The sequence below is a fragment of the Ictalurus punctatus genome, chromosome 17 (assembly GCF_001660625.3).
Source record: "Ictalurus punctatus breed USDA103 chromosome 17, Coco_2.0, whole genome shotgun sequence".
Lineage (NCBI taxonomy): Eukaryota > Metazoa > Chordata > Actinopteri > Siluriformes > Ictaluridae > Ictalurus > Ictalurus punctatus.
This window is the reverse complement of record NC_030432.2, coordinates 19,755,711-19,783,671: the sequence shown is the minus strand read 5'-3', so window position 1 is coordinate 19,783,671 and position 27,961 is coordinate 19,755,711. Positions and strand designations below refer to the sequence as shown.

Genomic DNA, 27,961 nt, shown 5'->3' with positions numbered 1-27,961 from the left:
CACAGTTTGGCCCTGAAATCTTCACCTTCAACATGGCTTTTGTATCAGGCCATCCTCTCAGTTTTCCCAGACAACAATGTGACTACAGACCTGAAAGTACGGACTTGCACAAACATAGACTGCTGTGTTAGTAACAAAATGTCAAAACCATTGAATTTTTTTTTAAATCTTGTTTTTCAGTAGAGTATAGGTATGCAACATAGAGGTGTCTTTTGCAAACTTCTCAGTTACTCAGCTTTCAGACACAAAAAACAAAAATTTAAATATTCAATTTCAATAGTAATTTTTTGACTAGTAATAATAATAATAATAATAATAATAATAATAGTCACCATTATATACACGGTGCTGTGAAAACTTAGGAGATATACACAAAAACAGAATAAATCAGGATGGGTAAATCAGGAGATATATATATATATATATATATATATATATATATATATATATATATATATATATATATATATATATATATATATATATATATATAAGTGCCCTCCACTAATATTGGCACCCATGTTTTATATGAGCAAAGAAAGCTGTAAAGAATACTTTGTTTAACCTTTTTATCTTTTGTTAAAACAAACAAACAAAAAAAATCACAAACATACTCTGCACTCATGTATATCAAACAATTGCAAATACAACACAGGTTTATATAAAAAAAAACTTTGTTAAATATAGGTGTGCAACAATTATTGGCACCCCTATGAATTCATATAAGAAAAATATATTTGAAATATATTCCCATTGATGTTTAATTTTTTTAGTATACCTGGGTGACTAGGAACAGGAAATTGTTCAACCATGAATATAAATGTATAAATATGAGGAAACACATAAGCCAAACTCCCTTAGTCATTCATAACAATGGGTAAGATCAAGGAATGTAGCTGTGATGTGCGGCAATGTCATATCACAGCAAACAAATGACTACATTTCCCATCCTACAAACATGGCCTCCATGGACCGCAATTCCAAGAATACTCACCTTCATTCTAATCACACTCACCTGCATCCAATTCAGAATAATATATATATATATATATATATATATATATATATATATATATATATATATATATATATATATATATATATATATATATATATATACGTTTTATAAACCTTTTTTATTTGCAACTGTTTATCTGTGAGAGCACAGTCTATTGTGAATTTTTTTAACAAAAGGTTAAACAATAAAGACAATTTTCACAGCCACCTTTACTGATTTACCAAGGGTGCCAATATTAGTGGAGAGTATATATAAATATATATATTCTAACAATCCATTTGTATCTATAACCTAAATTAACTTAGTCAGATATAATACAGATAAAGAAGGAAAAAATATAGTAGTGATAAATGCTTTGTGTGATGCCACCCCAAGTACAGACCTATTAAAGAGTATTCTAGCATTTTATGAGCTCTTAAACCAGCTCACCCCTCAGTTCAAAGGGCAAGTCTGAGCTCTTTCGGCGTCTGTAAGTGATAGAATTGTTAACTCCACTTGCTGGGTCCAAATCAATCGCACCAAGCCATCTACCCTGCTGGAGAAAACACAAGGAAGAAGAGTAGCAAGTTGAAAGAAAAGATTAGGCAGCATTTGCTTTACTTTAACTGTATTGGTGTTTGACATTTGAAGTCAATTTATTAATATGTAACATGCATGTTTTAATCATCATGTACTAGACTCTACATAGAGTAGTAAACTAATACATTTATTAGTCACCACATTGGACATGTCAACTAGTTAGGGTGTACTTTTTTGCCTTGATGAAATGCTAACACTTTCATATCATAGGGTTAATTCTAGATGTGTGCATGACTTTTTCTTTTCAAATCCCAATCTCACCAACTCCTGAAGGATATCCTCCTGCAGTTACTTTGTTGTCCTTTAAAGCAAATGCCACACAGCTAGTTTAGAGCGACGTATGCAAGCCCAAAGAGGCTGATAATGACGCTACTGAATCCAAATTTAAACATAGTTGTTCAAATTCTGGGTTATCAGCCTGGACAAACTTCTCTGATGCCACTGTAGATGCATCCTCCATCCAAGTAAGGCCCAGTTATTGAGTAATAAGAAGGGTTCTGTTGATGAACATGCACTTCTGTGCTGTGCCTTCTCACTTCCAGAATCAATCATTTCAGTTGACCCACAAGTGTATTTTCTAGAATTGGCATATTTTTTAAATTCAATTATTCAGTATATTTGCCTCAAAAATATGATTTGGTAATGGTCCCAGTAATACCATTTGTACATTGAATGTATAAAACTTAAAAAGTAATATTGTTGCAATATCATTTGGCTCTGAATCATTTCTAATGTACAATTCCACCATCTAACGAAATGCTGAGAAAGAGATTTAGCTTCAAGATGGCTTTACCCTGTAATGTCCATTTAAAGATAACAGAATGCCCTAAAGTATCAGAAACCACATATGCAAAACTGAAATAATGAACAACTCAACATGCTTTGAGGTGAGTGTGTGTGTGTGTGTGTGTGTGTGTGTGTGTGTGTGTGTGTGTGTGTGTGTGTGTGTGTGTGAAGATTTATGCATGTAGTTTTTACAGTGTTAGCCTGAAGGGCCTATTTTTACCTTGCAAAACTAAAGAAGCAAGCTTTAGACACTAAACAAGTCTTGACCGATCAACTACATTTGAGGTAAGGGAATTATCCATGTGTTCAAATAGCACTCTAACATGCTCCCACCAACTTCCATCACAGTTTACTCTGGATTAAGTCCATACTAAAGGACCAATCGTATGCAGGTGAAATCACCTGAACATGCCAACAATGCTAATACCGAATTAGGGCTTGTGTGAATATCTACATATGGGACTACTTGACACTGAAATGCATTTTGAAATGAATGCTAGTTCAGACATACCTCATAATTGAACACTGGAACCCGGCCTGATCCATCAGCTCTAAAATTCAGAGCTGTTGCAGGTGGGAGATTCGACCCAAAGAGATCCTGGTATGGCCCAAAGTCCCTGACTTCCTCATAATCGTGGCTGATGGGGTTTGTAATGTGTCTGCTATCTTTAGGGGGAAATTGCACATGCTAAATCGTTAAGCACATTTCACTTTTCCTGGACTGTTGAACATCCCACTAATAGTTGATAAACAAACAAAGATCTGAATAAACTCATGTGCTGAGTTCTTACCATGCTTCTCTGGTGTCTCCAGATGGGTATAAAGAGCAGAACTGTAGGCCTCAGTGGGGTAGTAATAGTGATCGCTCTAGGGTAAGAACATGATGGAACATAATCATCAGTAAATCAAATTTTTAGCAACTATACATTTTACTAGCAAAATGCTGTTAAACTTAGGGTGTTACTGCAACTCTAGTGTACAAGGGACATTCTTACAAAACACATGCGTACTCTCAGCATTAGTACAAAGATTAAGTAATGATGTTAAGGCTGCGATATCACCAGTAAAAAATGTCACATCTATGGAATCATTCTTCCCATTTTCGGAAAAACGGGTTATGTTTACTTATTTATTTGTTAAATATGTGTCATCTCTTCTAGTAATTCAGATAACAGAAAGAGAAGTGGCAGGACTTGCACAAATGTTCAGCATCTAGTTTAACCCATAATTCTTATTGTCTAGTTTTCCGGACTTCTTTACTCTTTATGATCAGTGATTTGCTTCCTTTTTCATAACCCTTTGATTTAGAGCCTCAGCCAACATGTTTTCAAGTATCAAAAAAATGAGGAGTGATACTCATGATATGTGACTTAGTATACAATACATGCTTTACACCGTGGTCATAAATTATGAAAATTTCTGATTGGCTGACAGGTGGGCATTAATTTCAGGTGCTTGGGCACCTAGGGCTGGTCAATGTTAGCCCAGAAAAAATACTCCTATAGCTTCCAGACATTTTGAATGTTGTCTGTATATTGTTATTTGAATTTTTTTTAACTTGAACACAAGCACAGGGTTTCAGCTTGGTTTGGACAGAAGAAAAAAAAAAGCTTGCAGGACAGACTATATACAACCCCAATTCTGAAAAAGTTCGGACAGTATGGAAAATGCAAAAAATAAAAAATAAAATAAAAATAAAAACAGTCATTTGAATATTCAATTCACCATGTACTATATTGAAAACACACTGTTAATACATTATTTGATGTTTTATGATGTTTGTGAATTTAAATTATTTTTTAAAATAAACACTCATTTCAAATCTGAAGAATGATGAAGCATGAAGCATTCCACTCCAAAAAAATGTGGGACAGTTGATGGTTTACCACTGTGTAAAATCACTTCTTCTTTTAATAACACTTAATAAATGTTTGGGCACTGAAGACACCAATTGATAAAGTTCAGCAAGTGGAATTTCCCCCATTATTCATTCCCCCATTCATCCATTATGCATTTTTTTATCTGTGCAACTGTACATGGCCTTCATTGCCTTATTTTGCACTTCATAATGCGCCACACATTCTCAATCAGAGACAGGTCAAGACTGCAGCAGGCCATGCTAGCACCTGCACTCTCTGCTTACATAACCATGCGCTTGTTAGACAGATGCTGGCCTTTGGACCTGACGCTGACAACAGCTTGGATGGTCCTTTTCCTCTTTGGCCCAGAGAACATGATGGCTGTTTAGTCCAAAAACTATTTGAAATGTTGACTTGTCGGACCACAAAACACGATTCCACTGTACTCCATCTCAGATGGGACAGTGTTGGACAGTGTTGATGTATGGCTTCTGCTTTGCATAGTAAAGCTTTAACTTGCATCTGTGGATGCAGCAGCAAATGGTGTTGCCAAAGTATTCCCGAGCCCATGTCAGGATATCCATTACAGACTCATAACAGTTTTTAAGACAGTGATGTCTGAGGGATCAGAGATCACACGCATTCAGAAGTGGTTTTCGGCTTTGCCCTTTACACACCAAGATCTTTTAATTATATTGTGCACTGTAGAACATGAAATCCCCCAAATCCTACTGATTTATATCTGGGGAATGTTGTTCTCAAAGAGTTGGATTATTCGCTGGTGCATATGTTGGCAGACTGTCGAGTTTCGACCCATACTTGCTCTTGGAAAACTACGCCTTTTTTGAAGGCTCCTTATATACTATGATTAGATGATTGCCTCACCTGTTTCAACTTCTTATTTCAACTTGTCATATTAGCACTAAATTGCCCCTGTTCCGAACATGTATCAATTTAAAAATAAATTTTTATCTTCAAAAACCTATGCAGTTGATTAGGTAAAACATCAAATACCTTGTCTTTATACATTTTGTCTTTGTTTTTATTAGCATTTTCCATATTGTCCCACCTTTTTCGGAATTGGGGTTGTACTTAATAGCATACAATGTCAAAAAGGATACTGTAGAATCTTTGCCAACAATCAATTTGCACCACAGTGTGTAAATACTACAGAACTTATTTTTATACAGGTCATTTTATAGCAGGTAAAAACCAGTGCCTTTTTTTTTTCCAAACACAGGCGCACACAGTCCATAATGATTACTGTCATGATTGATTTGGTTGGGACTAGAATCGCAGAGTTGCTCTGGTAATAATAACTCCATGAAAAATTTATCCAATCTGAATAAAAAAGATAAATTACATGGATTTTAATATCAGATTTAATTTGTTTGGAGAGCAGAAAAATTGGGAGAAATAAGAAGCAGAAGATTCAGCAGTAGAGAATCATGACCAATCACATCAGCAATATTATAAGGCCTGTGGACATGAGAAATTAAAAAATGGTAGCTTCAAAAAATCTGATATAAAATTTGATTCATTTAGTTCCACACGTGCAGGACATGTGGTTTTATTTTTCACTTGTGATTTCTCACACGGAGGGCATGGTGGCTTAGTGGTTATATGGAGTTTTCATGTTCTCCCCGTGCTTTGGGGGTTTCCTCTGGGTACTCCGGTTTCCTCCCCCAGTCCAAAGACATCTGCTGTAGGCTTATTGTCTGTAGTGTGTGAATGGGTGTGTAAGTGTGTGTGCAATTATGCCCAGCAAAGGGTTGGCACCCCATCCAGGGTGTCCCCCCGCCTTGTTCACTGACTTCCCCCAGATAGGCTCCAGGAGGAAAATGGATGGATTTCACACATGATTATTTCATTTTTTGCATATCACATACAAGTCATGTGTTTACGTGAATTGCCTTGCGCAGTTTCAGGGCATAACAGTGAAACACACCTTCAAATGTAATGGGGGAAAAAAGTGTGATTATACAGCTTGCACAATAGAATGACCACATGTGAAATCTATTTGATTTTTCCATAAAGAGATAACTTGGCAGGGTTTCCCCATGCCCTTTCTTCAATCTTTCATTCCCTTTCCTCTCCCATGCAAACTGGTCCTCACCCCTCCGTAACTCTCGTAGACGCTGCTGCTGCTATCCAGCTCTGAGCTTGTGTTGATGAGAAGGGTTCGCTGTGCTGAGACATTGATCGGTTCTCTGCTGCTCACCGATGACCTGTGTGAAAGGGCAAGACGTTTCTCATCTACTACTCAAAAATAAAGGTTTACAAGAAGTTTGATTTTGAAGGCTCCTTCTGATCTGCTAGAACATCTTTTTCTGCTTTACTGTGGAACAGCAAAGTTGGCACAGTCTGACACAGCTAACGCTTTCTAACAGTAGTCAAGCCAAATAAACACCATGGTTTAAAGATGACTTTAATGGATTATTCCATTTTATCATATATGCAATTGCCATGAATATAATTTTGACACGTTTTCCTGTACTACAGGGAAAACAAAAATAAAAGGTCAAATTTATTGAATCTAAATTCACTAGTGAGGGAAGTCTAAGGGTGATTGTTCCGTAATCAATAAACATTTATGCAAAACACATTTTTGAAGATTTTAGTCAAATGGAATTGTAAATTAAGTTTTAACTATGGAATAAAACACTGGTCCATGGTGTTATAGGGAAATAATCAAAAGATGATAGTGCGATGTGAGCATGAGTTATTGTTACGACCTTGAAGTTGTACAGTATGTACTGAATGTTTTATTCCTCTTTTTCCTCAAATACTACAACAACCTTCAATTATTAATTTAGCAATTATGAATGGTACATGATGCACTTTGACTGTTTACATTTAGCTAATGTTATCACTTGAATTATAGCAGGTATAAACACTCGTTCACTGTACAGCATATTTTTCTCTCACGTAAAGTTAAAATGATGAGAAACGCAGCTTGTCGTGTTACTGAGAAACTGGACAAAGCAAAGTCTTCTGTTCTGAAAACGTTCTGGAAATTCCACATGCTGGAAATCATACTGACTGTTACAAAGTGCAGACACTCAAATCTTCACAATATCAATGATTATGATTATGGTTTTTCAGCAACCTAATAGTGTAATTTTTTAATTTATTTATTATTAGTCTTAGATTATGTGGTGTGTCCACTAAACAAGTCCCTCTGAATCATTTGTTACTATAGAAACAATAACATATTAGAACAAGGACATTAATATAAACTTGTGGTTTGAATAAAAGCCTATAGCCCTGTCAGAGCTGCTGTTATAGAAAACATCTGAATTACACATGTAACCCTGTTGCCTGAGAAGGGAACTAGACATTGCATGAGCTTCATGTTGTGGGAAGCTCCCTCGTATGTGAAAGGTATCTGAAATCTGTGTAAAATTACGACTATTTATATGCCTGCCGTGGTCAGGTGAAGTGGCATAACGCACATCGTGTGACTATAAAACGGCACCTGTAAATCACATCATCACCTTCCCTTTATCTGAAACACAGATGCAATTTACAGGCATACCCTAGTATGACAAAGCTATGCAACATCCCGTTCCCTTCTCAGGGAACAGGGTTACATGCATAACCCAGACGTTCCCTTTCAAAAGGAACTCAACGTTGCGTGAGCTTCATGCTGTGGGAACAAGTATAACCACACTGTCATACTGAGGGTATGGTCTGTCACAGAGGGTCCATCAATAGGGGCATAGTTGGATGAAATTGCGGCCACGTAGACCCTAATTGTAGAAGGAGCCAACCTTGCAGTTACTGTTAGTGTAAGAACTCCAGGACTGTAGCCATTGTGCAATTTACTGGGTCTCACTGATGTTCCTAAAATTTAAAATGGTCTTTACAACCTTGGTTGAGGGTAAGTAAAAGCAGCCCTCACTGGACACAGTAGGTGCAATCTTCCTCATTCCAGTGTAAGGAATGGAGGAGGGAAGAAAGCCTGCAACACTACTGGCTGGACAGCAGACATAGGCACTTAGGTATAATCTGGCCTAGTATATAGGAAGGCCTTGGCAAATCCTGGGGCAAAGGTAAGGCAGGAAGGGGCAACATAGATGCCAGGGCCAGCCAAAGGAGCCTTTAGGGTCAGAAGCATCTCTGAAGCTGACTCTAAGGGCTCAAATGAGGAACCTGACAGATCTTCCAGTGACACCACGTATAAACCTCGATGTTAGAGGATGTTGCCCCGCAGAGGCTTCATCAATAGGGGCGTGGCTGGCCTAAATGGTGGCCACATAGACCCTAATTGTAGAAGGAGCCAACCCTGGTGGTTGATATATAAGACCACTGCTGTATTGTCTAACACATGGTGACCTATCAACTGAGGAGAAGAATGTCAGTGCTAGGAGTATGGCCTACACCTCTAGGCGATTTATATGCCACAGTAGATAAGGGCTGACCATGAGGGAGGCGTGTGACATCTTGCGATTTGAATGTAGAGACTGGAGGGGATGCCCAGACCTAACTTTAGCTTGCTCAATGTTGATAGGATTTCCCTACACATGTTGGGGATAGACACACCCTCATTGTATTAGAATCTCATATAACCCCTAGAAAATTTGTCTTCTGCACTGGAGAAAGCATACTGTTTCTTGAGGTTCAACCTGAGCCCCAAGCTCTTCACGTCGGCAAGAATTGCCAACTTCCTAGACCATGGTAGAATTAGTCTAACTTCCTAGACCATGTCCAGGTGGTTTAGCACACGGATGCCCTGCAAAGGAACCAGCGCAGCATCCATGCACTTCATGAAGGTGCGAGGGGATAAGCAAAAGGAAGATCTGATATTGATACAGTTGCCTCCAAACGCGAACTTCAGGAACTTCCTGTGACTAGGCAATGGAATATGCATCTGATTTACATCTATCATCACAAACCAATGCTCAAACTGTGTCTGTGGAACGATAAGTTTGAGAATCAACATCCTGAACCTGTATGTCCGAAGACTACAGGCAGAAGATGCAGATCTAAAATTGGAAACATATGTGGACCAAGAAATAACGGCTGTAATCCTCCATCACTCAGAGAAAGAGGAACATGTTCTATGGCCCCTGTGTCCAAGAGAGATTTCCTGGGCTAATGTCGGGCTCTGCATTGTGCTGACTACTGTGGTGAGCATGCCTCTGAAAGTCTGAATTTGGCAGTAGTTTCCATGCTGCCAGATGGTCTTTAGTGACATTAATGTTCCATTCCATTCCACTAATGTTGGAGGGGAAGCATCAGATTTCATTGCCCTGAAATCTTGGGAAGACATTGACTAGGGGAGCCCTACAGCAGTACTGGGGACTAACTGCCCTAACAACCTTTCGTCCCCTGATACCTCCCTTTGCAGCCCCTTAGAACTGCTTCTTTTTGCCTTTTTCGCACTGAATATCATTTTTAAATTAGGCCTGATAGCAGGCTGCAACTGTGGCCACTGTGGCCTTCTGTGCGGGGAGGCGGCCACCAGACTCACCTTTTGTGCCTCCCTCACAATTCAGCAGGTGGACAACAGTGCTATTGTATGCCATGACCCACAAGCAAGACCCGCTGCCACATAGGCTTCGCCATCCAACGCCGAGGTGGTCTTACACAGCCTGGAAGGCAAAGCGAGCCCCCTGATTTTACTGCCATCAGCGTAGAGAGGTGGCCCGCAAGCATCTCCTCCTCTTTCTGTATAGCAAAATAGCCATACTGTCTATCCCTTACAATGGCCGAATAATCCAACATCATGGGGTTATAAAAACAGCTCTCCCCAGAGTGAGACTTGGTACACTTCCGGGGGGAAAAAAGGAGTTTTGTGTGGTGTGAGGGAGTGCTCTCCTTCTCACTGACTCCCCCCTCTGGCTCCTTGGATTCAGAGAGGGTGGATTGACTCTCCATACCAGAGCACATCACCCTTCAGCTAAGAAGTGAGAGAGCCGAGAGCCGAGCTGCTTCATTGTGCCTCTTTTATTTTTTTCAACTCCCACAGCCTTTACAAAAATGTCTTTCTAAAGCTCATTCTGTTTTGTGACAGAAGAGAAAAGATATATATATATATATATATATATATATATATATATATATATATATATATATATATATATATATATATAAAATATTCTTTTGAAAATAGAGAGCAATGAAGAATTTTAGGCATGCTCACACAGACAGCCGACATACGGTTGCACTGAAGACAAAAAAGCTGATGTGGTTTACAGGCTTGATTTTACACAGACTTCAGAGACCGGTCACACGTGAGGGCACTTCCCACAGAATGAATCTCACACAACGTTGAGTTCCCTTTGAAAGGTAACACTTTCTGGCCAATCATCAAGAACTTGGAAATGTATAATTCATGTGGATGTTTTTTTTTTTTTTTTTTTGAGAACACTTGGTTATCTATTAGGATAGCAATGCATAATGGCACTTAGATACTAAAAAAGTTAGATAAATGAGCATAATAGTTTTAGCTCTTGTTTCTCATACTAGGACTTTTACTGTAATAATAATAAAATTATTTTCTTTCTATTGCAATTTTCATTAAAATGGTGCTCAAATGCTTTAGTGTGAAGTTAAAAAAAAGAGAGAGAGAAAAAAACAGTTGTCACAAATTCTCAGAGGCAACAGATGCAAGTGCAGACTTATTGTGCAGGGTGTACAAATTACGACTAAAATGTTAACACAAAACAATGAGCCATACAGACTAAGGGCAAGACTTTGGCAGACAAAGCAACAGACACAACATCAACAGAACAGAAGCATGACAAGTAGGTGCACATAACTTAAACAGTGGTGCAAATCATAGTGAAACAGGAGTGTGTGATTAGTGCCATGTGATGTGCTGGGGTTGATGGGAAGTGCAGTTTAACAGTAGTCAAAAATAAAAGTGTAAACTAAGCAAATGATGCAAATGATTGCAGTGACAGGAAAAATATGTATATTTTATATCCCTTGGCCATAAACCATAAAGGATCCTTCCCACATCCCATCTTTGTAAGCTTATATTTAATGTGACAGACATTTAAAGCCTGAATTTCACATAAATACATGCCAATCATATTATACTGTGTTGTCTTCAGCACCAACAATTTCTGTACACTACCTATAAGAATTTTTTTTTTTTTACAGATCAATACCAGTAGTGGCATATTTAAATGTAAATGTTGACAGAATTCAAAAACGTCCTTTATATTTAATTTTCTGTTCTTTTCTCAGTAGAAATGCGGTGAAATTCTTAAGCCTTGTTGGTGGAAATAAAACATTTGCAACTAATGCATGTGTATGGTTATGTTGTACAGTGCTATAGCATTACTAAACTGGGATTTAGTAACTGCTGCTGTACAGTAGCTGTATTTAACTATGATCACAAGACTAGCATGCCTCACCCCTCATCACTCCTCTTGCCCTCTGAAAAGCTGCATGCTCCCTCTGGAGGAGGAAAAAAGAGATGAATAAAAATAGGGGAGGATAAGATGCATGGATGTTGTGCTGTTATATGAAAACGGGTCACATTGACATGTTTAATTTCTATTTATCAACTCATATCTACAAATCACATCACATTTAGCAAACTTTTTCAAACAAAATACTTATTCAAGAATGGTGAGGGCATAAGTAAAGAGAAACAAAATAAACGGAATGAAATGCATGATGATTTCAGGGAAATGGAGAGTTGAGTAAAGACAGAGTGAAACTGAAAGAGAGAGACAGAATAGAGAAGGTCGATCGAAAGCAATAGGGCAAGATAAAGGCAAGAAGACAGAACGGAAATGACAGCTGCTGAGGAAATGCGTATTAGGATGCAGACAGGCTGTTCCTTTTGAGTGCTATACACTTGCTGGCAGAAAAAGTACATGCTGTCTAAACACACTGCAGTGAAGAAATGACAAGTCAACTCCTCCATTCTTTACCTTTCAGACTCCGTCCCTTCTTCCACCTGACCAATAGAAAGAAGCCTAAGGCATTGCCCAGCAGGAAGACTCCCACGAGGATGGGGATCACGTACATTGGTATAGCCGGGACTGAACAAAGAAATGCAGAACTGTTTGACACAGTAGATAATTACATCTGAACATTTAATACAGATCTAATGAAGTCTGAGTCTAGCAGCAAGAACTGATTTTATTTAAATATTAATGCTAAATTTGACTTATTTCACACTGCATACATTATTCACAACTGTCCATCTTTTAAGTGTTTGACAAGTCCTTGTCTGAAATGATATTTGAATATCCTGTCCATACACCATTCATTGATCAGAATTACCATTATAACATGTATTTAATTTATACATGTAATTCCTAACACACAATGGGCATTTATGATTCTTTTAGTAATGTATGTACAGTGCCCTCCACTAATATTTGATACATGAGCAAAAAGAGGGCTGTGAAAAATTGTCTTTATTGTTTAACCTTTGTATACTTTGTTCAAATAATTCACAAAAATACTCTGCTCTCTTGGATATCAAATAAATACAAACACTACACAGGATTATCAAATAAATAAATAAATAAATGAATAAATAAATATGTGTGCCACAAATATTGGCACCCCTATAGATGCTTAAAATAAATATATCTTTGAAATATATTCCCACTGATTTTTTTTTTTTTTTTTTTTTTTAAGTACACCTGGGTGACTAGGAACAGGAAATTGTTCAAATATGACTTACGGTTTCACAGGGGTATAAATATGAGGTAGAACCTGACCAATCACACCTATATGTGCTTATTGAAAATTCCATTCCAGATTTAACCTAACTGTGGCTCCTATAACATTTAGAAAATCTGCAATGTAAAAAAAAAAGTCTGATGTGTACGCTTGTGACACTATTAATGTACACAATGCTCCTAAACAATGCTTTCACTAAGATTCTAAAATCTGTGAGAATAACAAAAATAATAACGCACACTGCTAGTTCAAAAGTTATATAGCTCCAAGCAACATGCATGGCACTAATTTACACCTGCTTCAAGGAGGCGGACAAAATCGGAACAGCAAGTGCATAATCGGGCACACTTATTATCGCACCACTGTTTTTTCCATGCCAACTTCTCACGTTTTGCACAATACTCCCTCGATTGCATTTGTATAAGGATAAGAAGTGCAAATAAACCGCACCAACCTGAACATCCTCCTTCATATGGTAGTTTTGTACTTAATAGGGGTGTAACATTTAATGCCATTACATGTACTTTATTTAGCCCATGAACCAGACACCTTGTGGAAATATCTAGCAAGTTTTGTATCTTCTATATGACAAAGCAAGCAAACTATGTTTGAAAGTAAATACTGTATGTCCTTCCCAAATCAAGAAACTGTTAATTACAGTAGACAACATTCGCCATCTAATAATATTTTAGCAGATTTATTTTAGTTTGTGGTGATTGTGACAGTCCAGAAACAGGACATGCAATTAGAATCTATTATAAAACTGAGATGGGTACAAAAAACTTGGTACTCATGGTTGTGAATATTTTCAGTTAAGTAACCAACATGTATTAGGAAAATGTTGACATTCTCTGCAATTTTGGCTTGGTTTAACTGACAACTAGCAAATATTTTGTCATGGTAACTACCTAACATCCATGATGCCTACACTCCATTTTCCCCATTTTAGTTGCCTAGCACCAGTGTTTGCATGAATTCCGATGTAAGGCGTAACTTATTCTGAGGATGCTTTGGACATTTCATTAATTAATTATTTTATTTATTTTAAATGTACTAGCTTGTCGAACAGAATGATCCAAGCACATTCTATAAATATCACTTAAGCCATATTTGCAGTGTTAGTGTGGCCATGTTATCTAAATTTTAAAAAGACCTCCAAAGCATCCATAATTCTCTCATTTTGTGAACGGTTTAAAGCTGTTTTGGATTTAAATGCTGTGGTGCAGATTTGTTTGACATTTTTTTTGCACCTTATCATTCTTGTCCCCAATACTTCTCAAAAGTTATGTCTATAATCAAAAAGACACTTTCATCAATGCCAAAAATGATGTTATTTTGTCTAACAGATATCACTATTAATGTTTGGTAACTAAAATAAAAACAGTTGTTGGTTTACGCTGACATTTGTGATGGTTTCATGACAGCTGCAGTGGCATTCTTTTATCCGACTTGTCAATGGATCTTCACTGTCACACATTAAAGTGCAGATTGCGAGTGCTCTCGCAGATGCAGCTCAAACAGAGTGTATCACTTGAGTGACACTTAACAGCATTGTAGAATTGCTAAAAACAGACACCCATAAGCTATATTTATGTAAAATACAAAATATAAAATGTTTATGTAAAATACAAGACCCTCAAAGATGCACAGAGCATTTCCTAAACCTGTTCAAGCCTCACATAAACTCAGAGATGAAGAGAAATCTGTAATGGGTGCCTACATTTTATGTTCTATTCGGGTCAAAATAACACATTTTAATAATCTGTAATGATATGAAACCTTTAGGTTTTATGATGATAATTTTTTGGTTGTCTGATTTTATATCTTCAAAAGTGGCCACTCATGCTTACGGCAGCATTATTTATTCTACTACAGTATGACACCAAGTCCTAGTAGATATAGTATGAAAGATTTTTGTACCGGTTTAGTTTTATACTGCGTGTCCATCCAAGTTAAACACAGACCTCACTGACCAGATGAATCTTAGAACTATCCTGATGTGGTGTAATGTTCTGATGAGCACGCTTATTTCTACAGCCCAGTCTGCTTCCCGACTCAAACAGAACCAAACACAGTAAGTCAGGTTCAGTAAATGTGGAATTCTTCAGCCTACCTCACTTATAGAATTATTACAGTAGGCTATATTTTTTATGTTATTTTTTGCTTTGGTAGCTTGTTTTAACTAGCTTCTTTGCTATGCATTGCTAGTTTTCATTTTGCTTACTTGTTTGCTTTCCTTTACTAGGGTATGTCTCACCCAGCGTCCTAGTTCAGTAGTCAGGGTACTGATCAGGGAGTCGGCCGTTTTAAGGGCTGTCACAATCACAAAATCCTTCCAGTGCACTGGAATGTTCGCTCCCAAAAAAAAAACAACTCCACAATGCACTGCAAAACCCAGGGAGCGCCGATGCTCATTATGTTCCCTTACTGGAAATGACGTTATATTTTCTGAAGCATCTCAGCTTGAAAAAAATGCGGGACGAAGTCTCAGCCAACTTTCGGCTGCAAATGTAAGCAGTTTGTTGTTGTAGCTCTCAAATTATTACCTACAGTAGCGATTTTTAAAATTTATTTGATGTACAGTTTGTTTGAGTCTAATGATTTTTAAGTGTTTAATGATTTAAAAAAAAAAAAAAAATCCACTATCTTGCCTGTGATCTTGCTTGACATTATGACAGAAATGCATGTGATTAAGCTAACAAATTTATATGACATATAAAACTTACATATTTTTCATTTTTGGTGACATTTTACAACGTTACATAGTCATGTCACCAGAAATTCAGTTATCAGCGTCCCAGTGTGTAGTGAGCCACGGTCCTTACCTGTGCCTGAACTCATGTACTCAATATACGGATTCACTACGGAGCTGGTTGAGATGCACCCCTAGTTTGTCACTTGCTAATTTGCTTTTGTTTGTTTGCTTTAGCTCATTAGTTTGCTTTTACTTCCGTAGTTTGCATTTGCTCAATGGTTTACCTTCACTTGCTAGTTCACTTTCACTAGCGTGTTTGCTTTTGATCACTAGTTTACTTTTGATTACTAGTTTGTTTTTGCTCTCTTGGTTGCTTTCCTTCACTAGATTGCATTTCTCTTGCTAGTTTGCTTATACATGCTGATTAGCTTTCAGTAGCTAGTTGGCTTTCACTCACTAGTTTGCTTTAGCTCAGTCATTTGGAACCCTTTGCTAGTATTTCACTTACTAGTTTGCGTTCCCTCTCTAGGTTGCTTCCCTTTGCTAGTTTACTTTTGCTCACTAGTTAGTTTTTTCATTTCCTAGTTTTTCTTGCTAGTTTGCTTTTGTTCTTTAGGTTGCTCCAACTCATAGAGGCCATTCAAGAAAGGATGCAGAAGCTGTGTCTGAATTCGTTCTTGATTTTTGGTGTTAGTCAGTTTGCAGTTTTACTGAATACTCTGTGGACAATGGTATCTTTGGCATCTTTGCCCTACTTACTATTGTAAAATGTTTATTTTTTATATTGCATCAGGTCATAATAAGTAGTTCCTGTCAGTTGCACCCACTTTACACTGAAAGAGAAGAAATTCTGCAGAAGTCGATATAAAAGTCAGAAATTCTGTGCTACAAGAACGACATTAACCTAATTAGAAAGATTTAGGCTCTCTGAGGTATTAGCAATATGTTACACTTTTCCTTATTACAGTGTTTCATCATGTCTCTGTACCGTCACACATATAAATGGAACAATATTAAAAAAAAATGTATTTTACTAAATGAAAATTTGTGGACATTGTAAAAGATATTTGATATTTATATATTACATTTGTTTGAGAATAAAATAGATATATTGTGTATTTAAGTAGTATTTTATGACTGTATTAATATATTTAAAGAGATGCCCTGAGCCAAATGCTAAATAGTGAACAGAACATGACAGGTAAAACTCCAGCCTGCTCAGGATTGCGTGTGATTACATCAGGTACAACATCATGGTCCTGCGGCGTAGCTGCATTAAAAGAAAAGCCCTGGCTAATTAGCCATGTGTGTATAGATATTGATCCTGAATGTAAAATGACAGTTTGGCTCTATACTTGATGGATAGCCGCAGTGAAAAAGCTGATCAGAAATGCAAGCGCAGCACCTTTTTCACGCTCCGGGGCTTCAGGATGGGGCTCGCCTGGCGCAGGATCAGAATCTGATGAATAATGGGGGAGGGGAGAGTCAGCACCAAATACACACCATATACACATATTACAGGAAAAAAAATATGTACAAGATGTTAGGTTTGAGTACACACTTGTTTATTCACACAGACACTCATACATTTCATTTGAACTGATTTTACCATTTTAATTTGTAAATCAGCATGGAAATGTGCATTGAGATTTCACTTAACAGTAAGACTATATTAATAAACATTAGTTAATACAGTATTGAGTATTATTAAACAGTTAAGTAAAGTTTATTATCTAGATTTTTTAAATGTTGATTTCATTATTAATTTCTAAATACACATTCTTTTATAGCGCTGTTGAATTCTCAATTCTGATTGGTCAGAATGTTGATTTGTTTTCCATGACAGCAGCTCTGACAATAGTTCTATCCGCAAGGTTTGCTTTGATCTGCAAGACATTATCATTACTATAGTAGCAAACTACAAAGGGATTAAAAGTATGTAATTGTTGAGTTTTCTGTGAAGCGATTTTCATTTAGCATTTTTTGAAGGAGTCTTCAGTGTCAGCGCTTTGTTACAGTCAGGGCTAAAGTTGCTGCTTTACATTTTCCGACATAATTTTACCATGTTGAAGAAGAAGAGAATGGTGAGAGAACGACTGTTTATATCTGTTATAATGTGCAATGTGTTTATATAAGTGATAACGTTATCTTGCAAACTTGTTTTATGGATCTTCTGCAACATTAAATGTTACTATAAATGGATAAAATATAATTGTGTCATTCTGTAATAAACAAAACTGTGTTGGTGCTAACAAATTGCTGTTGTATAAGAAGAATAAAACACTTGGAAAATAATCAGCTATGTAGGGGTAACAATCACTCTGCTATAACAGCATGCCACTCAGTGTGTTATTCCTTCCTTAATATGGAGGTCAACATTAACATGTTAAAAAATCTATTAAACCTTAAGGATGATATATCTATTAAACATATAAGGATAATACAGTTGCAATCAAAATTATTCAACCCAATTGCAAATCAGGTTTTTGTCACAATTTACCAACTTTCCAGTTCAGCAACTATAACATAAATAATGCATCATAAAGCTGTCTGTCATTATCATATTAGGAAGTAGTTAATAGAATGACTACATAGCCATTTATTGATGCTTATAGCTAACCCTAACCCTAAGTTTATTAAGGTACACTTATTCAAAAGTGCTACTGACATTTCAAGGTGAATGCTATGTTAGTTATTTTTTTTTCTCCCTTCATAATTTTTCTTTTCCTGTAAACACTTTTATGAGTAAAACAAATGATCCAGCCCTGTATAGTTATAATTTTCCGTAAAAATTTTGCACTGCACTGCGGAAATGCATTTTTCCCACCACAGTAATTTGAGACAGGGCTGAGTTGCTAACTACGTGCTTTATCTGGACCGATCCGACACAACACAACATGATTACGGCGATCTGAATGTGCTGGTTTATGGCTCACATAGTCTATTTTGTGAGAAAACCTCAGCCTAACATTCAAACACTTAATTACTTTTAGTGGCATACACAGAGTAATAACTCGCTTTGCTTGTGCTGATTTTGCTATATCGGTTACTCTTTTAAAACAAACTTTGGAGCTGTCAAAGCATTACCTGTTTATTTATATTATATATATATTTTGTTGAGAGACATCCAGGAGGTTGGCTTAATGGCTGCAATACATATTTCTTAAAACAAACAGTATTTGTTTTCACACCACAGCTTTGTTGAATGCTTAGCAGCAGCTCTTACAGTAGTCCCAGATGCAAGGTTTACATTAAGGCTTTCATTTATATTGTTTTTTTTTAACATTTAATAACTGTAGCTAACTTATTCCATAGACTTTTCACAACATTAAATGTAATGATAATGGATAAAAAGCATTCATTAATAAATAAATGTAATCATTTGAAAATGCTGTGGTATTAGACAAATGAAGCACATCAGGATGAGCTGTTATTGGAAAATATTCAACTTCTTGATCGGAACATTAACTCCACTTTGCGTCAGGCTACATCATACAACCCCCTCATGTGATTTTTTTCCAATAATAGCATCTTATAGTCAGGTTTATTTCTTATGTAATCATTGTTGGTTTACTCTATCAATATTTACATCTACTGGCATTAATTAAAGGCTTCAATTACATATAAATAAACACTTACTTTCAGTTTAACATCTGATTGTTGGTTATACACACACACACACACACACACACATAGACAGTGGTACTTCAAAGCTATTTTTTTATTTTTCTGCATAAATATGACCTTAAACATCATCAGATTTTCACACAAGTCCTAAAATCAAACAAAGAGAACCCAATTCTGACATTCTATCCCTTTGAAGGAATTTCCCGTGTGGGATCAATAAAGTTTATCTTAAACAAATGAGACAAAAAAATTACACTTGGTCATTTATTTATTGAGGAAAATGATCCAATATTACATATCTGTGAGTGGCAAAAGTATGTGAACCTCTAGGATTGGCAGTTAATTTGAAGGTGAAATTAGAGTCAGATGTTTTCAGTCAATCGGAGGACAATCAGGTGTGATTGAGCACCCTGTTTTATTTATAGAACAGGGATATATCTGAGTCTGAACTTCACAATGCATGTTGTGCACAAGTGTATCATGGCACGAACAAAGGAGATTTTTGAGGACCGCAGAAAAAGAGTTGTTGAGGCTCATCAGGCTGGAAAAGGTTACAAAACCATCTCTAATTTATGACATTTTAGGTCGTATTTATGCAGAAATTTTGAAAATTGTATATATACATAATACAAACTATATTGTAAGCACATTATTAACACATTATTTGATGTTTTACTTTTTGAACATACATTAATTTCAAATCTGATTACTGCAACACACTCCAAAAAAGTTGGGACAGTCGACAGTTTACCACTGTGTAACATCACCTTTTCTTTTATTAACATTTATTAAGAGTTTGGGCACTGAGTGAAGACACCAGTTGGTTAAGTTTAGCTAGCGGAATTTTTCCCTATTCATGCATTATGCATTTCTTCAGCTGTGCAACTGTACAGGACTTTCGTTGCCTTATTTTGTGGTTCATCATTGCCTTATTTTGCGCTCATCCACACATTCAGAGATAGGTCAGGACTGCATGCAGGCCCCACTAGCACCCGCACTCTTTGCTTACGCAACCATGCGTAACCTGCTCTAGATGGCACCATATGTTGCTCCAAAATGTGTACATATCTTTCTGCATTAATGGTGCCCTCACAGATGTGCAAGTTATCTATACCATGACAAATGCTGGCTTTTGGACCTGACGCTGATAACAGCTTGGATGGTCCTTTTCCTCTTTGGCCCGGAGAACACGATGGCTGTTTAGTCTAAATACTATTTGAAATGTTGACTCGTTGGACCACAAAACACGATTCTACTGTGCTACTGTCCATCTCAGATGAAACAGAGCCCAGAGAAGTCAGCAGTGCTTCTGGACAGTGTTAATGTATGGCTTCTGCTTTGCATAGTAAAGCCTTAACCTGCATCTGTGGATGGAGCGGTAAATGGTGTTGACTGACAAAGGTTTACCAAAACCTTTCAGCGATCACGCGCATTCAGAAGTGGTTTTCGGCCTTGCCCTTTACGCACTGAGATTTGACCGGATTCCTTGAATCTTTTAATTATATTGTGCACTGTAGAAGGTGAAATGTCCAAAATCCTACTGATTTCTCTTTGGGGAATGTTGTTCTCAAAGTGTTGGATTATTTACTGATGCATCTGTTGACAGATTGGCGAGCCTCGACTCATCCTTGCTCTTGCAGGACTAGGCCTTTTTTGGAGGCCACTTGTGTACTGTGATTGGACGATATCACATTACCTTCTTATTTGAACTTCACCTTCTTATTTCAACGAATCTGTTGTTTTATGTCCATCACAACACTATATAGTATAACCAAAAGTTTGTGGACACCTGACCATCACACCCATATGTAGACCTTCCCCAAACTGTTGCCACGAAGCTGAAAGCACACAATTTTCTAGAATGTCTTTGTATGATATAGAATTAATATTTCCCTTCACTGGAACTAAGGAGCCCAAACCTGTTTCAGCATGACAATGACCCTGTGCACAAAATGAGGTCCATGAAGACATGGTTTACCAAGACTGGAGTGGAAGAAACTGAATGTCCTACACAAAGCCCTGACCTCAACCCCACTGAGCACCTTTGGGATGAACTAGAATGCTGACTGCAACACAGGCCTCACCCAACATCAGTGCCTGACCTCACTAATGCTCTTGTGGATGAGTGAGCACAAATTCCCACAGCCACGCTTCAAAATCTAGTGGAAAGCCTTCCCAGAAGAATGGAGGTTTTTATAACAGCAAAGGAGTGCTAAATCTGAAAAAGAATTTTCAACAAGCACATATGGGTGTGATGGTCAGGTGTCCACATACCTTTGGCCATATTGTATATGTTGTATCATGTAAGGATGTAACCACAAAAAAATCTTGTTTTAGAAGCTTACATTAATATAGATTTAACTATAACACAAATTAAGGCCTCCGTATGAGGGATTCTTTATTGCAAATGTTTTAGATTTTTGCCACCATATTTGGTGGACATGGCAATTATCGATAACACCTTACAAATGCCTTTTTGATATAATTTCACAATTTTAATCACATGACATTTCTAGGAAAATCAGGACTGTTGCAGAGAGTTTCATCCAGACTCAATAGGAAAGTGCAGGATCAACCCATGTGAGAGCTCTATACTGACCCATAGTGGTGACGGTGAGTACTGCACCATTATCAGCGTAGTTGCTCTCTCCCATCGAGTTAATGGCATTAACTGAGAAGTTGTAGGTGGTGGAATGCTTCAGGCCGCTCACTGTGTACACCGTGGATCTCGGGGGAAAAACATCAACGTACATGTAACTAGCAGACCCTGCCCACCGGTACCTGAACATCAGATATAGCAAAAGAGAAACATATAGTCAAGCTGGATCTGAGAAAACACTGTAGATGTTAATTCAACACTGTACTGTAGGTGTCAATTTAACACTCTTAGTTTGTTTGAAATGTTGGTGTTGAATTCAACACTGATTTTAAATTCAACGTAGTACAGTAGGTGTGCATTCAACACCACATGAGTTAAATAATCAGTATTAGAGCTCATTCATCAAGTAATGACACCATACCATGGGTTGTCAAGTATAACCCATGACAGCCATGCTGTTATAAGAAAATAATTCATGCCAGGTTGGTGTGATGTGGTCTGAGATGAAGTGGAGTGGATTGTTTTCTTATAACAGCATATCCCAGAGTGTATTCCTGCTCTTATAATGTATCAATTTGTCAACAGTTACAATTTTTAATTTATTAATAAACAAAACATCATGCTATTTTAACGATTTATGGTTAGTTACAAACAACTGTTTCCTCACAACCCTCATTTCTTTGTCTCTTGAAGTTAAAAGGCCAAAAAACAAAATAAACCCCACAGCTTGTCATGTTATAGATTAACCACTGAGTAAGCGCCTCTGTCGGAAAACTTACTGACCGTCACAAATCTCTGACCCCTGTGGACATGCATCAGTAAATATTAAATAAACATCTCCTAACAGAAAACTTCAGTATATCACACATTATACTTTTTTGTTGTTAAATAACAACAAATTTTCTTCAGCCTTTATTATTAGGCTTTGATTATGTGGAGCGCCTGCCATATAAGTCCCTGGGAATTAGTTTTATATAGAAACATGGATTCGAATGAGCAAATATAAACCTAAATAGTCATGTTACAGCTGGAACTACTGTTAGAGTTGTGGTATAAAATGTATTAATTACATTGCAGGTGATAATTTAATAATACAGATGTATAATCAACATTGTAGATGATAATTTTGTAATACAAGTGTATATTTAACACTGTAGAAATGAATTAACTAACTAATCAAGAGGACTGTAACCCTCTATCTCCACCCACTTACTGTACATACTCAGTCACTCTCTTCTACCTTAACAGTCAATAGATCTTGTATATTTCGCTTTGTCATTTCTAAAGGTTATTGATAAGACAGCTTAAGTGATGTCATGACATTAAAAAGTAGGAAAGCATGGCATGGTGTGACAGAACTGTCCTCTGTGGCGTGAACCCAGAGATTTGACTCCACTGACTCCACTCACCTGACATTATTTACAAGCTATAATTTATAATTAGTCTGTGTGTCTGACCTGACTCGGAAATTCTGAGTTAGACCTCCATCGAAGCCGGGCATCCACTCCAGAGTGATGGAGTTTGAGGAGACGCTAAGAAGCTTCAAGTCTGAGGGGGGGTCTGGGTAATCTGTCAGACAAACAAAGAAAAATAGATAGAGAGATGCATTCAATATTGTCTCGTCTACTAATGGTGAAAAACGTCTATTGAGATTATATTAATAACTGGAAATAAAATTGAGCTTTAAAAAAAAAAAACAAGAAACAACAGCCCAATCTTTTCCTATCATTCATCATTCATTCATGTGTAAATATCAGCACTGAAAGCACAGAGCTGAATGATGCAGTCTATTCAGACGCAGCTGTTTCTGCACAAGCGACATTCTGACAACACGGACTAAAAGCACAGTCATGCAGTAATGCAGAGCTACTATTATAAAAGCAAAACACACACAGCAATTACAATCCTAGAGTCTGACACTGCAGCAACCCTGGCAAGATGAGCCTTTGCTGATCATACAGTTTGCCAGTCCAAAGCTGGCAACAACACTGGGATTTAATTATTAACGCTCAACTTCAGAGTCTGCTCACGACATACAACCTTCCACTGTTATGCACTTTAAAAAAAAAAAAAACAAAACATTAAACATTTTTATTGCTTGTTGTATAGTCCTGGTAATTGTGAAAAAGAATTACTTGCTCATATTGTGAATGGGAACAGAGTCTATAAAGGACATTTGCCTGGTTTTCTTAAACAAAATTCTCCTGTGACTCAAATATAATTCAAGCTGTACATTCACTTAGCTTTTTAATGCTCTGGTTTATGTACTGTAGCCTTGGTAGGCACGTTTTTTTGTGTGTGCAGAGAGAGAGTGCAGGAGCGACATTTACAGCCAGCCTCATAATTAGATTAATAGCTAAACTTAGAATGAAAGGAATTTGTTTACAAATCAGAGTAGAGTACAGGAAGAGAGGAAAATAAAATAATGATTGTAATATAGCCCTTTGGATCCGAATACATTTATAATTTGACAGGACAGTAACCTTCTGCTGTTTTTGCTTATGACTGACATGTTGTGCATTCTGAGATGCTTTTCTGCTCACCTCAGTTGAAAAGAGTGATTATTTGATTTGCCTTAGCCTTGTTAGTTCAAACAAGCCGTTCTCCTAAACTTCTCTCATCAACAGGCGTTTTGTGTGTGAAAATCCAACAGAATCAACAGTTTTTGAAATTTTCAAACCAGCCCATTTGGCACTGTCAATGTCACTGAGATCACATTTTACTGCATTCTGATGTTTGATGTGAACATTAACCGAAGCTCTTTAACTGTATCTGCATGATTTTATGCATTGCGCTGCTGCCACATCATTGGCTGAGTTGATAATTGAATGAATGAATGTTTATACTCACTGTTCCTATTACAGTGAGAATAAATTGGTAGTCTACAGCGGCACTTTTGACTCTCTGGTCCAGGGGCTGCAGAAGTTTAAAATATATAACAAAAGGTTCCCAAAGTACTCTAATACTTTACTGTAATAAGAAGCCATGCAGTCTGGAGAAGACTGGAGAAGATAATGTGAGATAATTGTCTGCTTTTCCCCAGTTTCCCCTGCACTACTAAGACAGGTGTAATAGTGTAGGCTTTTATGCTTTTTGTGTCCAAATGTGTGTGGACATCCTGTGTGGAAGAACTAAAGAACTGATGATGATGATGCCACTAATGATGATGAAGAATTTCTTGGTAGTGTTCATTCTGAACATGATGATGATGATGATGATGATGATGATGATAATATCTCCTGACACTGAAGATGTTGAAGGCAAAGATGATGTTGGTTGATGGCAGTGATGATATTGATGGTTGATCGTGATGATTATCATGATGATGATGTTTATTATGAAGAATGTGGTGGTAGTGATCATTCTCATGATGATGATGATGATGTTGATGATGATGGGAATGGCCCCTGACAGTGGTGCTGATGATGACAATGATCTTGGTTGACAGTGGAGATGATCGATGGTCAATGGGATTATAATTATTGGGCCCTTGAGCAAGGCCCTTAACCCTGAACTACTCAGTTGTATTAAAAAAATGAGATAATTGTAAGTGTGTCTGCCAAATGCCGTAAATGCATTGCTGATGTTGATGAAGGTTGTGGTGGTAGTGATAGTCATGATGATAATAATGCTAGTTTCTGACTGATATGATGATGATTATTAAGGTGGTGGTAGGAGCCAGAATGATTGTAACTGTAAGAAGTTTCTCAGTGTAGAAGTCAGGTGATGACCTTTGAGTTTACATACATAAATAAATTTCCCTTCACTGCTATCCTGATGACAAGAAGTGACAGAATGTACTAGAAGAGTGTACTTCAGAGCCACTGAATAATAGAAACACTGCATGGGTGAGAAAGAAAGAGAGAGGGATATAAAGTATGTTCCCATTAATTTCCCCTGGTGAGTAAATAGTAATTATGTGCTACCACTTTGAGCACAGAAGGGCAGAAGGGTCAGTCCTGCTTTTTTTAACTTTCAGAAAACTCAGAAACAAAATTGAATGTCATGTAAAAATGAGCGAAAAAGAAAAATCCATGCTTATTTCTCCTCCGGCATCTGATGAGAAGAAGCATATAGTATTTATTATCAGATTAATTATGAATATTCACAGTTGTAAAAATATAAAAGGGAAGGAGCAAAGTGGATATTGGATTGTATTTCATGGTTTTTATGGTAAACATTAAACATGCTGCCGGAGTATAGTGAACTGGCCGGAAGACAGACAGAGAGGGAGAGAGAGGGAAGAGAGATGAGAGTATGGAAAATAAAGAGAGAGGCTGATACAGTTAGAGGAGAAATGAGAGCACTAAAAGTGATTCAAAAGAAAAAGAAATGAGGAAGGTAGACAGAGAGTGATTGCTTTGCTTTTGCTTAGGCAATATTGAGAAACTTTGACTTTTAAAATGCCCCTAATGCACTGACTTAGTAAATATAGTTGGAACCCCTATCAACTTTCAACGCAATTTTTATAGAATATGTATTTTCATAAGTAAAAAATGGCTTTTTTGGATAGTTCAAGTTCCCTAAAAGCCCAAATAGAAATGCATATAAACACACAGACAATCCTTTCTCTAAAATTTCAGTCCCAACCACAAATAACCCTAGCTAGCTGCATTAGCTGTTAGCTTTGCAAGCCATGTTAACTGTTCAGTACCTCTGACAATCACTCATTATATCTTCTTAGCATAGTGATCTTCCCATTGGATGCTCCACATATTGTAAGGCTAATAATAAACAAATGAAACAATGTGTTATTTAACAAAAAACAATACATGATTGTTGATCATGGTTAAGCTGAGAGTCATCTTAGATAGGATTTGAGTGTAAATCCTGCCAGTTGACTCTTTAGGTCAATCAAGTCCCATCTTCCATTTTATATCAGCAATTACTGGATATCCCCAGTGCAAACCCCACATTTATTTTACCAGATAAGACTTCGCTTAAGTAACCTGTGTCTTAATAGGAACAACTGGGCATCTGCTCATTCATGCAATTATCCAACCAGCCAGTCATGTGGCAGCAGCACAATGCATAAAATCATGCAGATACAGGTGAAGAGCTTCAGTTAATGTTCACATCAAACATCAGAATGGGGAAAAATGTGTTCTTAGTGATGTTCACAATGGCATGGCTGTTGGTGCCAAATGGGCTGGGCTGAATATTTCAGAAACTGCTGACTTTGTAGGATTTTCACACATGAAAGGCTTGTTGATGGAAGACGTTAAGGATTGCCATTCGGCCAGGCTTGTGTGAACTAACAGGAAGGCTATGGTAACTTAAATAACCAGTCTTTCAACCGTGCTGAGCATAAAAGCATCTCAGAATGCACAACACATTAAACCTTGGAGCAGATGAGCTATATTAGCAAATTGATCAAGTTTATGTACATTTTGCTACAGCACATAGCTATCCAAAAACTTGATCAAAGCATGACATTCATAATGTCATTGAGGAAATCACACTTAACTAGCAAGGAATTATATCTTTAAGCAGACTGTGTTTGTTAACAAACATGTTCTTTACAGATAGTCATGGAAAGGGTAAAAGGTAAATAACATTTCCATATTGTTTGATCAAATGTATTTAGGTTTCTTAGAGTTGTAAAGAACTCAGCCTTAGTTGTTTCTTATGGCTTTTTCCAGGCTACCACAAAAAACTGTGTAATATCACGTCCTCCTGATACTGTGATGCTCTCACTTCTTCTGGGCTCCTGCACAGCAAATACAGTGAAAGGTCGATGGCTAAGGTATCAGGTATTTAATTGACCTGACAGTCACCTGAAAAAAGCAATATTGCCATGTGTGTGTGTGCTGTGTGCACGATGTGCATACTGGTACTGAGCAGCTGGATGTCCAGTGTGTCTTCCCCAAGGCTGTTTCGGGCAATGCAGGTAAACACAGCATAGTCCAGAGCTGCACTCACATTTACTACAGTCAGAGTGCTGGTGTGTATGACCCCCTCTTTCACCGTCCGCTCCAGATACCTTCACACACACACACACACACACACACACACACACACACACACACACACACACACACCAACATATCACGTTGGTGTGTTATTCAACTGAGCATAAGCCAGTATTTGTCTGATTTTCACCCAGTTGCTATTTTCATACTTTGCTAGTTTTCAGAAAT

At 37.2% G+C, this 27,961-nt stretch overlaps 1 protein-coding gene across 2 annotated transcripts in view; it reads right to left on the bottom strand.

Moving 5' to 3' along the window:
• Nucleotides 1-1,130: 1,130 nt before the first annotated feature.
• Nucleotides 1,131-27,961, bottom strand: part of nphs1 (NPHS1 adhesion molecule, nephrin) — a 160,330-nt gene continuing 133,499 nt past the window's right edge. The window contains exons 21-30 of one of the 2 annotated variants that reach the window (XM_017491282.3): nucleotides 27,653-27,804; nucleotides 23,279-23,390; nucleotides 21,822-22,003; nucleotides 17,001-17,054; nucleotides 12,138-12,248; nucleotides 11,613-11,655; nucleotides 6,359-6,470; nucleotides 3,175-3,250; nucleotides 2,895-3,049; nucleotides 1,131-1,550 (exon numbers count right to left, since the gene is read on the bottom strand). In XM_017491282.3, the coding sequence (XP_017346771.1) occupies nucleotides 1,434-1,550; nucleotides 2,895-3,049; nucleotides 3,175-3,250; nucleotides 6,359-6,470; nucleotides 11,613-11,655; nucleotides 12,138-12,248; nucleotides 17,001-17,054; nucleotides 21,822-22,003; nucleotides 23,279-23,390; nucleotides 27,653-27,804 (1,114 nt within the window). In that variant the 3' untranslated portion in view covers nucleotides 1,131-1,433. Of the gene's footprint in view, nucleotides 1,554-2,894; nucleotides 3,050-3,174; nucleotides 3,251-6,358; nucleotides 6,471-11,612; nucleotides 11,656-12,137; nucleotides 12,249-17,000; nucleotides 17,055-21,821; nucleotides 22,004-23,278; nucleotides 23,391-27,652; nucleotides 27,805-27,961 lie in introns of both variants that reach the window. The other variant, XM_017491280.3, reaches the window with a different exon arrangement.